General features: G+C 31.7%; 2 protein-coding genes across 2 annotated transcripts; one reads left to right on the top strand and one right to left on the bottom strand.

Annotated features, from left to right (window-relative positions):
- The first annotated feature begins 6,939 nt into the window (after nt 1-6,939).
- Nucleotides 6,940-10,122, top strand: LOC134246707 (uncharacterized). The gene is made up of 4 exons (XM_062729073.1): nt 6,940-7,291; nt 7,783-7,952; nt 8,106-8,185; nt 9,044-10,122. The coding sequence occupies exons 1-4, from the start codon at nt 7,088-7,090 to the stop codon at nt 10,105-10,107; spliced, it is 1,518 nt and encodes a 505-aa protein (XP_062585057.1). The 5' UTR covers nt 6,940-7,087; the 3' UTR covers nt 10,108-10,122.
- Nucleotides 8,194-11,588, bottom strand: LOC134246719 (uncharacterized). The gene is made up of 4 exons (XM_062729079.1): nt 11,222-11,588; nt 10,599-10,832; nt 10,281-10,422; nt 8,194-8,961 (listed from the first exon to the last, which is right to left on the bottom strand). The coding sequence occupies exons 1-4, from the start codon at nt 11,311-11,313 to the stop codon at nt 8,212-8,214; spliced, it is 1,218 nt and encodes a 405-aa protein (XP_062585063.1). The 5' UTR covers nt 11,314-11,588; the 3' UTR covers nt 8,194-8,211.
- Nucleotides 11,589-19,300: the final 7,712 nt, after the last annotated feature.

Raw genomic sequence — 19,300 nt, 5'->3', positions numbered from 1 at the left:
TGTATAAGTATAAAATAGAATGTGAACAGTCACTCTACATACTTTGAGTGTATAATGTATAAGTATACAATAGAATGATGTCTATGATCTTTCATCTTTTAAAATACACTGTAATTAATGAATTGTTCTATCAGTATGAAAAAATAAGTTGTTAATTCAAAATTACTTTAACCATTTATGTAATTATGGAGAAAAATGAAATAATATAACTTTAACTATTAGTACTTGTTTCCTTATTATTATCTCTCAGTTGTTGCCATGGAAACAGAAACTTAAGTTTATTATGATTCATTAATGTAAACTTTAATTTTTTTTAATTTTGATTAATTAAGAGATGAACTGAATTTTTTTTTTTTTTGTAAATGTTCTTTAAATGATACAGGTGCATTTTTGAATCTATGCCAAATATAGTCAGATTCCAAGGTTTGGAAGTTGAAGGCTGTTTCCATGGAAACGAGTGGGTTGAACAATTAAAGATATACTTCATGAGTTACTTGATGACCTCAACATCTACCATGATCAATTAAAAAAAATTTCAAGTAGGGGCCTAAACTAGCCCTTAACACATATAGCTCTTTTAACCCCCCCCCCCAAAAAAAATTACGTTAAATCAAAACAAAAAACAAAAATAAAGTGCCGCGCCACATCATGATACGCCCTTCAAATATTGTTCAATAATAATAAATTGGTTAGGATGCAAGAAAATCAGGTAGCCTTGATTAACAGATTGACACAGATTTCAATGATTTAATTTCCATTTCTTATCATACATCTCTAAGAGACTTGCAGTGTAGGGATTGATTATATCAAATACATCATATTACTCTAAACTGGTTGTGTTAGAGCATAACAAATATCCATCTGCAGCTTATTTAAACTTAAATTGTTTATTGCATATTTTATGAAATAATAGAAATGCTACAGTTTAATAATAAAAAAATCAAACATAAATTATAATTTCTTCAGACTATAAAATTCTAAGTGAGACATGACTGCAATTTGTTGCAAATATATAAAAATTGAAATATATATATTTTTTCAATGAACATTTGTATAATTAGTTTTAATTATATTATACAATACTAATTTAGTTTTAATCATACACTAAAACATAAATTTGTTTTAATTACATTACACCAATTGGAAGATCTTTATCTGGACTATAGCCATTAAGAACTCGATCTTAATTAACACAAGCAACTATGAGGCCATTTCTTTTTTGCCCAACTCCCAAGAGATAAATTAAGATAACAGCTGCATCAGATCTAGAGATGCTCTTAGCTCCTGACAATAAACTCATTAATTTCTCTCTAATTTGACATGCAAGTTTCTGCTATCAAAATTCTTCTTGACCAGTGCTTGATAATTATGCCCATGGGACAAACTTAATTCCTCTCAAAGCATAAAAATTTGTTACAGATTGCTGTAAAGTATATAATGAACCAGAAGTCTCTGTCGAGACTGAAGCTCTACTGGTTTGTACTTATAGCAAAGGAAGAGGAAAGTACTTAAGCAGTTGGGAATTGAAACTTTACACTAGAAAAAGAGAATAATGATCCTTGAATAAGTCTCTTTATGTTCTTAGTGTAGTCTACTTGCATGCCACATTATATTATAATCAGACTAAAACTGTATTTGAAGTAGCATTTTGAGAGTAACAGAAATTGATATCTTTATTAACCAAGGTAATAATGTATATTGAAGTCAAAAACGGATATAAAGAATTATGTACCTTAGTGTAGTCTACTTGTGTGCCAAGTTATATTGAAATCATACCAAAACTATAGGGGGAGTAGCATTTTGAAAGAATTTCACAGAAATTTCTACTTTTAGTGACAATGCCAACAACATTCGTTGAAATCAAAAACCGATAAACAGAATTGTGTAGTTTAGTGTCGTCTACTTATATACCAAGTTATATTGAAATAAGACCAAAACTGTAGGAGGAGTAGCATTTTGAAAGAATTTTACAGAAGGCTGTTTCCATGGAAACGAGTGGGTTGAACAATTAAAGATATACTTCATGAGTTACTTGATGACCTCAACATCTACCATGATCAATTAAAAAAAAAATTCAAGTAGGGGCCTAAACAAGCCCTTAACACATATAGCTCTTTATGAGAGGAATGAAACCGAATAAGGAATTCACTTATGTAAATTTCTTCATGACAGCGACCAAACTTACAGGCCATGAAGAGTAAAGGAGTTCTGGGGATAAACAAAAAGTTAATGTTTTGTCACACCAACAAAATTTGCCAGATCTCTCAACCTTGACTTGTTTCATTCCCAAAATTAGAAAAAAACATGTATCAGAAAGAAAAAAAAACAAGTACAGCAAATCATAGGATCTGCCATATTCCAGTATACGAAGGGTTATCCTCAAGAATGTGTTCGAAAAACAATTAAAAATTGAATGAATATGTTACGTAAATGTGTTTTAATTAAACAAGAATATTTTCGCTAAATCATTAAGAATAAGTCATAGAAAAGCGTTTTTTAGGTCTTTCCACCTTTCTGTGGAAAGACCTCTTGAAATGCTTATGTTTTTTATTTTATTTCTCACCTTATGTTTTGACACCGTAAGACTTATCGAAAAACTTTATAGTTCTTGATACTGGATATTTAAAGTTATTCAGAAAAATGACCCCCTATGTTTTAACTTAGACCCTTTACGCAGTTATTGGCCCTTTCACCGTTAAGCTTGTTATCGCTACTCCTCAGAAACCGTAAACCGTAGAGACATAAAACCTTCACCATTGTCTTCAACTAATTTAGGAGACTTTCAATCTATTCATTGCAAAAGTTTTCTTTGACCCCTTCAATGAGTAACTGCCCCTGAAAGTTTATAAATTTTACAAAAAATAAAAAAAATTCAAAACGAAAAGTCGTAGAGACATGAAACCAACTGCATACCATTCAATGACCTTTTGCCTTCAAATTCATTTCAAGTTCAAAGGTCAAGGTCATTCCAAATTTGAGAAATAAATTTCTCTTAATAGCTCTTATGTCCTTAAACATATACGATCTATCTTATGTCTTTAATATGTACTTTTGAAACTCTTTAGAAGATATAAATCTTGGCCCCTAAGATTGACCCTTTTAAAAGTTGTTGCCCCTTGAGCTAAAAACCCTTGTCATCGCTACTCCTCTAAAACCGTAAACCGTAAAGGTATGAAACCTTCACTAATGGCTTTGCCTAATTATGGGGACTCTTCAATCTATTATTGCGAAAGCATTCGGTGACCCCTTCAATGAGTTATTGCCCCTTGAAACTTTTTGAATTTTACAAATAATTAAAAATTTTCAAAACAACAAGTTGTAGAGACATGGAACCAACTGCATAAGATTTATTGACCTTTGATCTTAATATTCATGCAAAGGTCAAGGTCATTCCAAAATTGAGAAATTAAGCTCTTTTTATATCTTTTTTGTCTTTTAAAATATACAAACTGTCTTAGCATCATTAATAATGTACTCTTCAAACTATTTCAAAGATTTCACTCTTGTTCCCTAATATTAACCCTTTTAAAAGTTATTGCCCCTTGTGCGAAAAACCTTGTTATCGCTACTCCTCCGAAACCGTAGACTGTAGAGACATCAAACCTTCACTAATGAGTCAAGGGTCTTTATGCCTAACTTCAATGTATAAGTGCAAATGGATCTGATGACCCCTTATATGAGTTATTGCCCTTTAACTTCTTTGTACTTACTATTAGACCTTATAACTTGAAAACTATTAGTCATAGAAGCATGGGGTCAATTGCATTATGACCCTTGACCTTTGACCTTGAATATATTTTTTTTCATGGTCAAAGGTCAAGGTCATTAATTTTTTTTTTAATTTTCATTTTTTTTCTATGCTTTAAGAGAGTTCTGGTTTCTTTTCCATGGAATTTAATTTTAAGGAGTCAGGTATAAAACAAATTTAAAATTCAAAGAAGGTGGAAAGACCTCTTCTATTTTTTTTTTTTTGTTTCTTTCCGAGCCCTAATGACATTATTTATTGAACGCCCCTCGTACAGCTTAATATTTACTTTTTCCCTATTTGACTCTTACTTTACCTTGTCCAGGGGGGTACTCTGAAGAAAATTGGTTAACAAAACATCTAAAGAATGCCAAATAACAGATGTTGTTTGTGCCAATGATTGTTTTCAGAATGGAAAGGATTGTACTGATACATGTATGAAAGTAATGGACTTTTACTTAAGTTCATTTACCCTTGATACATTGATTTTATTCCTTACTGAAAAAAAAAAAATCTTTTTTGAAATTTCGTTTAAAAATGTGCAATAATAGCACATTGCAGTTCTACTCTTAATATAATTCCTGACTTTTACTTTATTTTTACTTCATTTTCTACAGAATTTTGGAATAGCAGAATTCATGTGAAGATATATAAAAGGTAGCGTTAAAATGTCTCACGTTTACATTTTCTTAGCATAGGATCAAACCAGATTAGCTAAAATATATGAGTTTGTGTTATATATGTTCTGATTTTGATGTGTTTTTTCTCAAAACGATACAAATTTAAGGGAAAATATCTTAAAACCACATTTTAATTCAAAAGTAATATTTTAAATGGAATCTACAGAATGAACAACTTGCACGTTATGATAGAAAAGACATTACATAAGAAAGATGGAATGTTTCCACTAAAGAAGAGAATTTTGCAATTACCGAGGCTCAGAAAAAATTAATGACGTGAAAAGTGTGAAAACAACATCCAGATGTAACACTTTTATTTATTAATTAAAGATTTGTGAGTAGTGATGGAAATTAAATCTACATTATGTGAAGCGTGAAAAACTTTCCCATTTGTCTCATTGAAATCAATGCATTCTACAGATTTATCTAACAGATTTTTTATGAAGTTTTTGATATTGACAATGTAAATTAATTAACATATACTGTAGATTCCTTATTTTTTTGCAAGTGTTTTTTTTTCTTTTTTTTGCGAACTGGCTCTTTAACATCAAATCGCAAGAATTGTTATTCGCGAATGATCAGTTGATCAACAGACTTTACATACATTTCAGCAAAGTTAAAATGTAAGCGAGTAACACATTTTCGCGAGTGATGCATCTCGTGAAATTACGCAAAAACAATTTTTTTGCGTACAATTAAGAATCTACACTGGTTGCAGTCCTTGATTTGCTTGGACTGAGCTAATTCTTTTTTATTTTAGACAAAAGCTACAATGTACAATTTTATAATTATATTCTGCTTGAACACTTTCTTATCAACATCAAGAATAGAAGAATACCACATGATATTCTACCATCTAATGAAAATTATAAACTTTATTGCTTGTGACTCTAAGAAATATTAGTTTTTTGTTGAATATTTCTTATGTTATAGATTAAGGGTCCTTTACATGAATTTAAAGGAAACTAATTTCTGAGCAGGAATCAATACTAGGGATCTAAAGATGTCCTCTGCTCATAACTAAAGTTATTGATTGAAGTGACAAAAGGCATATATAAGTATGGGAATCAAATGGAATTCCGACCAGATAATCATTTTTGAACTTTATAATTAAAAAGAATCGTCATTTGTAAGAAATCGAAATCCTATTCAGTATTTATATGATGATGAATTATTATTCATTGTCATCTTAGTTCTTGTTTAAAAATATCATTTATTTTGATAGCTTCAAAAAGTCTCAGGCAATTAAAAAACAACTGCAAGTCACGAATATTCTTAATATCATTATATAATACAATGTACATATACTTTTCGCAGATATTTTAATTTCAAATGAAAACGTGTCATTTATTTTGTATTTATCATTGCGTTTATTCGCTTCGCGGGAATATTAAGGAAATTTAGACATTATAAAAAATAAAGTTTGATAATTTACCAAAATCTCAGATAAATGTAAATTATAATTAACTATTGTATAAAGATAAAAGAGTGTATAACGCAAAAAGGTGCATCAGCACCATGGCGTCACGTGATTTTTATTAATAGCAAAATATCCCTTACTTAAAAAAACTTACAACACAACAAGACCCCGGAGTTAAATATTTTTTTTTGTTTTTTTGAGTTTATAATTTAGTTGAAAAACATCTATTTTCCCTAAAAAGTGCTAATAGTATCCCACTGTCCTGTCAGTTAAATAATTATTCCACACATTTGCACAAAACCTTACCAAATATTTTGAATTTTATACATATGAACCGAGATTATTCGTAAAACCATGCTTAACTCAGTATTCTCTCGGCACTTTCCAAGTATGTTAGAAGGCAAGCTTTCAATCTGTACAAATCTTATGTTTTGTAATATCCAGGTTTTTGGTGTTCTGTTGCGTATTTTGACAGAGGAAAGGCCGACCGGGTTACGTTACTATATTTCTGACTGTCTTCGAGCGAGAATAAGTCAATGAAAATAAATTAGCATACCTGTATAACTCACTGAACTCTTTATGATTTTCACATAATATTCACGATATTTGCTTTAAACATTTTACGCATCTCTGTACATGCGGTCTTATCCAAATTCTCTTTACACGACTTGAACAATTCCCAAGCTACCTGATGTACACACATGATGTCATCGGTGGTAGATTTTAATCAAAATGACAGATACAGCATAAAAAAATCAAAACATTTTATTTTATTAATGTTTACACGTTTCTATTCATTTTCTAAAATTGAATTACACCTCTATATACCAATATTACGAAAGCTTGTGTTTTTAAATTGACGTCATGTTACCTACTATGAAGTCATAATGTTTCAATGATTTAGTCAAAGTAGAATATTCTGTATACTTTCGTATTACCCCTGCGTTGATTAAAAGCATTTGATTCAAAAACAAATCATTCATACAATAATCAAAATTAGCCAGACATGTAATATAATACAAATTTCCCTTTTTGATTATAGGTTTATTTAGCCTATAACCCTTTCTTTGGAAAAAAAAATATATATATATATAATTCATCGATCCGATATTTAAATGAGATATGATTATTCAGCCAATCAAATAATTCGATTTATTCTGCCCGCATCTGTAACTTTCATGAGACGCCATATGCATCACAAACAGAATGCGGCGAAAATGTGATACGTGATATTTTTCAACGATGGTAAGAAGATGTGTGTGGGGTACTTGCAATTCAGACGAAAGATATCCCGAAAGATTAATTGGAGTTCGATTAATTCCGTTTCCCCAGCCTAAACAGGATCAAGAAAAGTGTTTAAGATGGATTAAAGCATGTGGTCGTCCTCATCATCAACTAAATGTAAACAATATTGACGGAAATAGAAACAAAGTTGTGTGCAGTAAAGTAAGTATGTGTAAAATGCCAAATGCAGGTGGTTGTGGCTTGTGCTGTGGTGTTATTAATTCAGAGTGAGAGACATTTTATCTGTTTATGTATTACACATACAGACTGTATGTAGGCATAATAAAGATGTCGAAATTAATACCCGGAAGTACTAGGCTATTAATATATGTAGCATAGGTGAATATTTACTCAACGAGGGTGTCAAGCCCAGATTTGGGATGGATCAGGTTATTGCTAAGTTGCATATATAAACTATTTTTAGCATACACTGTTTAACGGGGCCATCACAATCTTTTGACTAAGCAATATAGATATATACATAGAGAGAAAGAGAGATTTTGCTGGACCTGTTTAATACAAGTACCCTTAAACTGTGTACTGATAGTGTAATACACATGTGAGGCATAAGCTTTGATTAATGAGAAATGAACATCTCAAGAATACACACGCATTATTTAAATTTGTTTAATATATTTTGTGTATTTGAACAGCACTTCATTGGGGAAAATAGACCAACTCAGTCATATCCAGATCCTATTCCTGCATGTGGAGGTACATGCACTCCAAGTCGACCCTTACCAAATAAACGGAAAGCATGCAAGTCTTCAAAACCAACACCAAAGGAAAAAAAACAGAAGCTGGAGGAAGTATTTTTGGATAAGTATGAATATTTTCATCCTTCAAGCTTCATTATTATACCCATATGCTTTATAGAATTTTTCTAAGAGTAGGAAATTGATCAAATTATTTATCAGATACATGAATAAACATTGAAATTAATACACAACTGACATTGTGACAATGTGTCTTTTAGGGAAAACTCGGATCCTCAAGAGCTCAATGAAACTGAGTGCAGTGGAACCTTTGAGCAAAGCACACAGACAAGTGAAAGATGTAAGATATTTTGTAGGTTATTTTATTTAACTACCATAGTCTTTCATGAAGTTACTCAGTTTTGACAACATTGTTTTCATAAAGTCAATATCGGGTTGTATGCGTTCTACAAAAATACTTTTCTGTGTATATACAACTAAGTCACAGAATGTAAAGCCTGTTATCATGAGTTGCCCTTGAATCTGTGCATAGTAGTTATGATTTTTCTTTAAACTAATGTTGTTGCCATTTTTTCTCAAATAAAAACCTGGTAAATCACATGCCTCATTTATGTGCCTGTTTCTTACACTATAAGGACTCTTCACTTCTATGAGTCCAGAATTCCCATTATCGCAAACTACACCATCTGGTGATGCAGCTAAAAAATTAAATTCATTATTAATTACTAATCCACATTCATGTAAATGTCGAGAAGGAAATGTTTCGAGGTATTTGGCTTTTCCATCCTGTTCATGTTTGCGACCGTAATCCATGGCAGGGGATGATTTAGAAGACCTGTTGAAAACGTCTCTTAAAAATGAATCTGAAGGCCTTGCTTTCCTGTGCATCACCTTCCCAAAGTTTGAAGCTGTTAGCCTTCCCTTTCTGTGCTGATACCATTCACAAGAATTGTTTTGTTTCCTTGTATCAATCTCTATTTTTTTAAGTTCCTCCTTTGTCATTATTTTATTTAAATTTACAAATTCTGGAGGCAAACTAATGGGGGATTTATGGTGAAGGGTAGTGTCTCCACACCCTACACTGTCAACAGGTTCATGATGTTTAAGATTCCTAGTCTGTAAAAAAAAAATAAATACATTCAATTTATCAAACATTGATTATACATTTCATGTAATACATAAATTTTATTTATTTCAGTTGTGTCTCCTTTGGAATTCTTGTCCATGACAGCAGAGGTACAATCACTAAAACTGAAAGTTCAAGAACAAGAAAACATCATTTCTGACCTTAAAAAACAGCAGATAAAGGAAGTAAAAACAGAACAGTTTGGTGTGAACCATGTTTTAAATAACAAGACCAATCATAAAAACTTATTTAAACACTATGCTGGCATTACCTATGTTCGCTTTCTGGCACTCTTATCTTTTTTGATCCCTGACAATTTTACCTTGAGTTATGAAAAAGGACGTAGTGATTTGAAAAATCTGTCGAATGACGATGGTCTATTTCTTACTCTTATCCGCTGTAGACGTGATTTTAGTTTGGCAGATTTAGCAACAAAATTTGGACTCAAAATTCAGTCTGCTGGAGTAGTTTTCAACACTTGGATTGACCACATGTATTTCAAATTTGGACAATTATCAATTTGGCCACACAGAGAAACAATTATAAAGAATATGCCATCAAAATTTAAGAAAGATTTTCCAAACACTTTGATAATCATAGATGGCACTGAAATGAAAACCCAAACTCCTTGTGCACTAGGATTACAGAGCCAATTTTACTCGGATTACAAAGGCAGCATAACCCTCAAATGCCTCATTGGTTGTGATCCTCGTGGTAGTGTAATGTTCATTTCAGAACTTTTTACGGGGTCCATTTCAGATAAGGCTTTAACTAAGGACAGTGGTTTTCTGGAACTTTTAGAAATTCTAAAAGACTGTGGACACATTCTGAATGGAGATGCAGTGATGGCAGACAAAGGCTTCACAATTGAAGAAGAACTAAATAAACTTAATATAAAACTCAACATTCCACCTTTCATAAAAGAAGGAAAGCAAATGACATCTGGAGAAATTAAAATGACCCAAAAAATAGCCAAACATAGAATTCATATAGAGAGATTGATTGCCAAGATTAAGAAATTTTTAATTGTAAAGCATGATATACCAACTTCAATGTTTTCTAAGATTAACAAAATCTGGTCTATCTGTTGTTTTTTAACACTTTTTCAGGACACTTTTGTTAAAGATAAGCATTAAATCCTTGTCTTCTAATTTTTTCTTGTGTTATTTTCTCTATGAAATATTCAGTGAAACTTGCATATTGGTGATTGAAAAGTAAAGGGGTCTTGATTTTGATATGAAATTGTAGCTTTTAAATTCATGAGCGTGATTTTATAGACTTCTTTGTCATCTTCAATACACTGAATTACCTGATATGACAAAATGGAGCCAGTTTGAACTTCTCCAAAGTGTGACTGTGATTTCGGTGCTTCTTTAGAAATCATGTATTCCAGCGGTGTACCTTTTATGTTTAGAAGCTTCTCTATGTCATCATTGTCTACTCGTGGAAGTCTTCAAAATTTAAGAAAAAAGAGACTGAATATTACATGTATTAGTGCAACAAAATGTGTAAAATCATGTATTTTAGGGACCCATTAGAAAGTAATACATTGAATACAATGATACTTGATATAACCGTTTATTTTTTTTTATTTAATGTACACGTGTAGAGTCAAAATTTGAATTACTTGTAATTTTCGTCAAAATGGCAAATGACTGGTTTCCTCTTCCTTTTTTCTTTTGGCCTGGCAACAACAACATGGTTTAAGGGTACAGGTTTTATTTTGGTACCCCGGGGAACATGCCACTGTTGTGGTAAACTAGTGCAACTTTGGTGATCAGGTGCATTTTTGAAATTGTGCAGTTTTAAGCCTTGCAGCGTTTTAAGAAGTCCAACAATATGTGAACAGTGACCATCGAGTCTGTAAGGAAAAGAAAGTCCTAATTTGAGGATAAATATACTATTCTTACTAATAAAGTGTTTCTAAAAGTGCATTCACTTTGTTTTGACCATAGGCACTTGGTTACAGGATGGTGTATTTTGTGTATTATGTGTTTTTCTATGTGTGCCTAAATACCCTCAATAAAATAAAAATAAAAATTCGCCGAAATAAGCACGTTTTAACGTGCTAATTTCGGCGAATTTTTATTTTAATGAGGGTATTCAGACACATATTGAAAAACACATAATGCACAAAATACACCATCCTGTAACAAGCGCCTATGTTTTGACGTTTATCAGCAACTATTATGAATATTTTTCCGTTAAATTTTCAATTTGATTTATCAAATAGTTGTGAAAAAAACCTACCCAGCTTTGCATTTGCAATACGATTCTGTCAAAGTTGATTTTTCGACATTTATTTCGATCTGCAGCGAATACGGCGGCTGTGACTTTCTCATGGATCGCCAGCATTTTGCATCAACTCGTATCCTATTTTCAGGCTTTGACACTCGAATATTATGAATATAACCTTGTGTGAAATAATTTAAACCCTTCTCTAACACTTTTTGGGATAAATCTTGACTTCGATCAAGATACGACACCTATATCGTATCTGGAACATCTACCACCGAATCTGTTGCCGAGGCTGAATCGCTCGCCATGTTGAATGTTTGTGATGCACGTCGAAGATGACGTAAAGGGGCGGGGCTTAAAGATAACTCTCGGAACTATGAATTGAGAATACGAAACTTGAGCTTACTTTCAGTTTTTTTTTATCAGATTTCATTTTATTTGAATAACTTGAACTCTTCAATTTTCCTTAAGCAAGACCTCTAAATATAATTCTTGAGAAAAAATTATGCAATTTTGAAAACCATTTCAAAAACAACTTGTATATTTCATAATGCCATTTTTTACTAAAGTATTTGCCTGAAACATCTTTATCGTACAATGTACAAGATACATGTAAATGTTAAATGTTAAATGTTAAAATAAAAAAAAAAGCAAATGAACGGTTATGATACAAAAGCACTTAACCAAACTATTAAGTGTTCACTCTTATTAAAAAAACTACACAATAGAACGGTTTGATATTTTCAAATTATCATAACCAATGAGTCTTCACAACAATTGTTGAACGAATACCATTTATGTCCGCTAAAAACCAATGTCCCGTGACGAAACTAAAAAAACAATAAATCCGCGTTTTGCAGCACGTGTTTTGTGTAATCAGTATATTTTGTGACCATCGTTATTCTTTAACAACTGGAAAAACTAAAAAAAAAAAAAAGCACAGACACATGGGGAAATTGGCCATTTAGGTAGAAGGGAGAGTCGTTAGACTGTTCATATCTGGATCGTCGTTTCAACACTTTTTTTTTACTTTTATCTTTGTATTTCTTTGTCCTTGATATTACTTTAAAAATAAACAACAAGTATAAAAATCCATTTAAACACAGTTTTCTATAGATTCTGTGCCATTTTTTTTGGTCGAATTATCGCAATTTGAAAGCTTTGGACAAAGTTTAAATTAACCAAACCGGAAGTGGTCTAAATCTTCGTCCGAAGTCAATGTTTTGCATCAAAACCAGCTTGAAATATTGTTATACATAGTCATCAACCACTTTAGAAGCATTTTAATTAGCACCTTTAGCCGTATAGAAATAACACCAGTTGGTCTCCATGCAGTCCAGTATCATCTCAAACAGTCTGAATTATTCATAAAGAGATATACTTACATGCGAGACGCCCAAGGAGGTTCTAAATGTTAACCAAAAAGCATCTGTTTAAAGCATTGGCCTACCAAATCATAAATTAAAACGAATGGAGGTCTTATTCTATAGCGATTTTTTAATGTGAATTTTCATTTAGAGGGGATATCATGTCCTTGACACTTTGCTTTAAAGTCTGACGAGATACTTGCATGAAATTTTGGCAACATCGAAGTGAAATATGCGTCATTATTCATGAAATAACGATTGTTTATTGTATGCATTTGTTCTCTATGGCTTAAAAAATGTAAGCTGAACATATAGAAGTTTGATTCAGTTTAACAATTCGTTAATATATAAAATCCATCTTTTTACTAAGAATCCTTGTTGTCTTTTTTCCAACAAATAAAGATCGACTAGTTAAACATACTTGCTTAATCATTCATTCATCATTTACCGACAAAAACAAGTTTCTTTAATATATAAAATGGATAATATAGCAAAGCATACCTATGAATACTTAAAAGAAGGTGAACATCATAGAGATTAAATTCTTTTTTTTCCTTATTAACATTATTAACACCGTTCACGATAACTCGGAAGAGCGCTCTAACTGTTATTAGTAAGTCGTGAGTTCGAATCTCGGCCACGACTGACTTAAGTCGAAAAAAATGGGTAACACCTGTTTCTCCACATTGAGCTCGGAGCTTTGAAATGTAACTTAGAGGTCCTGCAGATGATACCGAAAAATCAGAAAAGGCCGATGGCACGACAGGTTTTTGTCATGATAAAGATCTCTCACAGGCATTGATTGCCGAGTAAAGGACAACATGCATGCAAAGCCCCTCAGCGATTTATTGTAACGTCTGTTTTAAGATGAATCGGACGTACGACAACCTACAATAAAAATCCAGGCCAATCAATCAATCAAACATCATTTAAGGAAATTTAAGTGTTCTTTTACGAGAGAGTCAATTGACAAAAGTGTTTCAATTTCTACGATTTAATTGGCTTCTAAATGTGTTGTTTCATTCTCCACAACATCAGAACTTCTATGTACAGAACCATACGCATAATTTCCTACGATCGGACTACATGAATTTTTTTCGACGAATGTATAGATAGTTATCCTACGCTTACAATTGCCGCTTTAAAAAAGATGGGGAAAAAATTAAAATGAGAAGATATTTAAAAAAAAACAGCTTTATTCATTTTAAAATATAATTTCAGATCATTTTGTTGTAGGAAATATTAATTATACATAATTATTGTTGTTTTTACATATATCCATATCTAATTCTTTTTCTCTGTGAAAACTCTTTGAAAGTCAGTTGAGTTGATTTGTTGATAATTTTACCGGAATGTAAATAAGGCAGGTGAATAGGTAATGAGCTAGGGAGGACTAAAGTGCATGCAAATCTCGTGCGCATCTCTCTCTGTGTCTAAGGCTAGGGAGGTCAAATATGCATGTAAATCTCGTGCGGCTTCCTTTGTGTTTGACGTCAGTTGGTGAAGACCAAATTGAAATTGGCAGGGGAGTCCTCGTGTAATTTAAATATATGTCTACATTTTTAAAATCTTAATCTACAATTATTTCACAATGAAATGGGAATATAAGGTATCACTGTCTAGCTAGTGTAGTATGCCAGGGACATCAACGATAGTGGGAAACATTTGATAATTTATGTATAATGGGCTTCGTCCGTTATGCAAGTTATCACATGTTTCCCACTATCGTTGATGCCCTGGCATAATATACATGTACTAACTAGACAGTGATTCCTTAAATACACCTGAAGTAGACGAAGTAGATAAGCAGGAACACATTTACAAATATACAGACTCACAAGATCCCAATAACAATATGAAGAGCAATATTTACATTAAATATGTTTTTGCATATAACGTGAATGGAAATCTATTGCAATCAAAACACGATAACAGGGCCAAGAGGTTAAAGCATGCGTTTAGTTTGACATCTTAATCGTTGAACGCCGAGGAAGTGCCACGTCATAAGCGAAAATAGAAGATCATGCTCAAATTGAACAGAAACTGTTACGTTGGCTGATCCTTTAACTTTTGCTTACACGACGGATAATGCGTACTATATAATTCAATTTTGTTTGTAACCCAGCCTCTCATTGGATGATTTCCGATAAGAAACGCAAATTCTTCTGTTAAATCTGGCTTGGTATGGGGACACACCCCATTGACAACCAGCTGAATCATCTGTACATGTATCCATGCAATCCTCTCATTTCATGTACTCAAAATTCATGGAAAATTCCAGATGTAAACGGGCTGGTGGTTGTGGCCAATTCTAGAATATATTGATCTCCTTAAGAAGAAGAACTCCATATGAAGATTAAAAAAAAAAATGATCAAATTTTACAGCTATTTATTTGAAATTTTCTTTGCCAAACGATAGTTATCAACTTTAGACATCATATCTAAATAAAAAGTTATATTTGGTGTTAATTTGTTAACCCAAGCCTCCTTAAAAATGAACCTTTAACTTCAAACAGCAGCTCGATCAAAACTCATATAAAAAAGACATGCCTACTAGGCCTATGTATCAGTTATTACCTCCCCTTGCTTCCAGTAACTTCTGTTACTGCGGTTTATTATTTAACGGTAAATTTGAACTCGAAGCAATACAACTTTAAATCCACAGTTGTTAACTTATTTTGAAATTAAATTATAAAAAAATGACTCTAACTCTTGACCAAAATATTCACAAGATGAAATACAACCGAAAGCCCACATTTTTATCATGAAAGAGGCTTCATTTAAACCTTGAACGACTTTTTTGTAGAAAACTTATGAATTTTCGAAATGTTGTCTTTTTACAAATGTAAATAAATTGATAGCTACATAAAAAATGAATATCATAGTTGTTATTATACTAGTATATAATTGAGATTAATGTAATGTAGTCTTAAATATACGAGGGGTTATCAAAAAGTTCGTGGACTGAGGCTATAAAATAAATACTATGTAGTCTGTGCTTTTGAAATTTATAAGGAACATAAAACAACAAAAAATAAAGAAATATTGAAAATTTTAGCTTGATACGTTCATTGTTTGCTAAATTATTATAAAATAAAAATGACATCATATGATCACCCGGTGCTGTCGCCGTTTAAATTCATGACGACCTACAACGTCACTGTTTTTCATTGTCAGCTTCTTCTACCTTATACACTGATTTTGATGAGATTCCCTAGAGCTGAGTAAGGACTTGAATCCGTCTTGTTCATATGAATTTTCAGTCATGTACAGCGGGTTTCAATGTATATTGTATTGCAAATGGATTTTTACACTGGGAGAGATCCTGGCTTGATTGTGCCTTCATATTTTGATTTTTGAGGTTCAATAGCTACAACACATGATCAACGTTATTTTTGGCATGATTGATTTTTCACACTTGACTTCAAATCGACATTAATTTTTCATCATTTTTCTCTTTGAATTTATTTTGGCATTAAAAATCAAGAACTCTGGATGCAAACCATTTCTTCGTAGCAAGTTTAAACATTTCCTAGGCCTATACTAGTTTTTTCAGGGGCAAAACTTCAAAGAATGTTGGAAAAGGTAACATCTCCCCTTTTTTGATGTCATTTTCAATCCTTAATTGTTCGGACACTCCATGTTAAGATTTCATAGAACTTCCAGAATGAGGCAAAAATTCCACATTTTACGGAATATAACTGTCCCGACGCATGCCTGAATTAAAGGGATTTTTGGAAGTCAGATGTACAAATCAAACGAATTTTTTCTCAGTTACACTTAGGTCGAAAAATGTCGTTTTCGAGGTTGCGCCGCCTGGACATACCATTGCTTTAGAAAACATTACTAATTTATTAAAGAATAAAATTTATGACTTGTGGTTTTTTCTATAGATAGAAAAGATGATGCTAAATAGATATTTTAAAATTCATTGATGTACCTAAAGCGGTTTTAATTTAATGGCGCTAGTCCACAAACTTTTTGATATCCCCTCGTATATGCACATTCCTTAATCTATTTTTACTTTAAAGTTAAAGGTAAGCAGTGTATATTATCAGAAATAGCAAGTATTTACAAATTGTAAACACAGAAAAATAACTAGAAATACTGCTTTCAAGAATTTGCTTTATATACAATAAAATGTACATTTTTTTTTCAAATCACGCAGGTGTGTATTAAACAATTTTACACAAACCTCAAAATGTTATGTTATTTTTTTATCCACACGATAAATAATGTTATGAAATTCAAATCGCTTAAACAATTTTTTTTTTTCGAATTTAGTACATTTTTTTTTTTAGAAAGAAAAACAAATTTTCGAATCAGTGGGAATGCGGATAGTTCGTATTCAAACACAACATGATTCAAAGAGAAAGAGAGCTGCTTTTATAGTGAAAAATAGTTAGCATTTATATAAATAGGTTGCTATATACATGAGTATAAAATAAACATATTACAGGAAAACAGAGAAAAAAATTCTCACGTAAGTCATATTTTTTTTCCTGTCAATGATTCTTCTTAAAACAACAGTTTCTTTTATTTGCAATATTTTGTGCGTATATTTTTTTCTGTACAAAATAGTTCATTTACACAGCTGATAAGTCCGATTTGGGTTTAAAGAACAGGAAAACAATACAGGGAATTTATACATTGTGACATGATAGTTACTGTGTTGGTTGATTTGTATGCTGAAACATAGTACTAAGATTAATGTAGCTCTCCTAATCCCGTTATCAATTAAATGTATTGACAAATATTTAAAAAAAAAATGTCCAGTATTTCTTTCTGATATATATAGTTACATAAATTTAAAAAATAACAATGATTTCTTAAACAACGTATACATGTAGAACATGAACGTATTTGTTATACAGTGTATTATTTTTTTTTTCAAGCGTGATGGAAATTTGTTAAAGAAAGGGGGCAAATTTGTACAGTTCTTATTATTTTGCGTTATTCTTTTTACGATTTAATGGGAATATGTGGTTTTTATGGTACACAGTGACATATATAATTTTTGTGTGATTTAATTTATGAAATATTGCCTTCAAAAATACAAAATTTGTTCATTGTGAGAAAAAACTTGCATCTATGATATAATTGAATCGCACGTAAATTATGTATATCGTAAAATGCGTATTGTTAATTAAGTGTAATAAAATTTAGTGGAAATAATTACATGGAGTCGTTTCTCTAAAATAATACAAAAAAAGATTTAGTACATCTTCCTTTATGATTTTCCGTAAATTCACGTAAAAATAATCATGTATGAGTAGCATAATATATTGCCATTCAAAGTCACGTTTGGTACTTCGTCATTATGCACGGTAGAATAGTTAACTTTAAGTGTCGTATTAAATCCCGATAGGTAGCGATAGTTTACTAAAATACTATAGTTTATTTCAGTAACATTTTTTTTAAATCATCGCCTGCGTGATGATCTGATTAGAGCTCCTGTTCTTGAATCACAGAGCAGGACCTGATCGTTACGTCGCAGGCTCAAATCCACTGTGAGACATGGAGACTTGTTCTCAAGATGAGTCCGTTTCAACCGAGCTTCTTAATATGTTTTAAAAAAAGGTTTTTCAACGTTCAATAGTCCTGTGTGCTGATTATATGTAGGCAGCTCTCTGTGGGTAAGCGATTGTGTCTCTCTTTAGTTATAATGAAATATATTGAGATAACGGATAGGGACAGTATTTAAGCTCAAAAGTTCATCAGAGCAAACACGAATCCGGACCTCTAAAACATCAGAAGTTGGACCAGGTGCAATGGAGGAGTGAGTATCCCCCGCCCAAAAGTCATATCTGTTGTGTGCTAGGTGAAATGCTTCGCAAATTGTATGTGTAAATAATGGACTACAAAAATCTAGATAGGGACAACAGACAAAAAAATAAATAAAATTAACACCTTTCCATGTTGGAAACTATTTTTTTTTTTTCAAAATTTTAAATTGAACAACTACTATTATATATTTACTCACATATTATTTACGCAGGTGCAATCAATATAGTGAAAAAAAAATCAGATAATTTTGACATTAAAACTTTAAAATTATAACCGAAATTTTGGAATTAAGAAGGAAATGCAGATAACGAGCAGTATTATATATCAAAGTTCATAAAACAAAACAAAATAGGAGCTGAGCAAAAACGGACCCCCGAAACATCAGAGGTTGGATCATGTGCCATGGAGGAGTGAGCATCCCCTGCTGACCGGTCTCACCCGCTGTGTGCTCCTTCTCATGATCGGTTTTATATTTAGCTAAAATTAAGCCTTTAATCTGAAATATTAAAAATGAATAGATAATAAACAGGGACCTTTTTGTCTTTGTCATTTCTTCCGTGTTGACACTCAAGGTTACATGTTAGACCAGTCATGTACGTACTGTACATTCTGCTGTGTCTTTTTTCGTTTACCGAATCATACGGTGAGTAACCGATTTTAAATACCACTGACTGTCGCAAGTTTATTTTGAAGTCAAATAATTAATTAATATCGTTAATATTTCACTCTTACCAAAACAGCGATAGACTTTTTTCCCACATTAATCACTTAAGTATTTCGTTAGGAAAACAGTTAACTTACAAATGTTTATGAAAAAATTGTAAATCTGTTTGTATATTTTGTTTTTTAATAAGGTGATCTGATTGATTTTATGAAGATTTTTTTTTTACCATTCTGAAAAATTGTTTTCAATTTAAAAAAAAATCACCTGTAAACA

Source organism: Saccostrea cucullata, unplaced genomic scaffold (assembly GCF_032062105.1).
Source record: "Saccostrea cucullata isolate Sc308-1 unplaced genomic scaffold, CSIRO_AGI_Scuc_v1 ctg1852, whole genome shotgun sequence".
In the NCBI taxonomy this organism is placed as follows: domain Eukaryota; kingdom Metazoa; phylum Mollusca; class Bivalvia; order Ostreida; family Ostreidae; genus Saccostrea; species Saccostrea cuccullata.
This window is presented reverse-complemented; position numbering and strand designations above follow the sequence as displayed.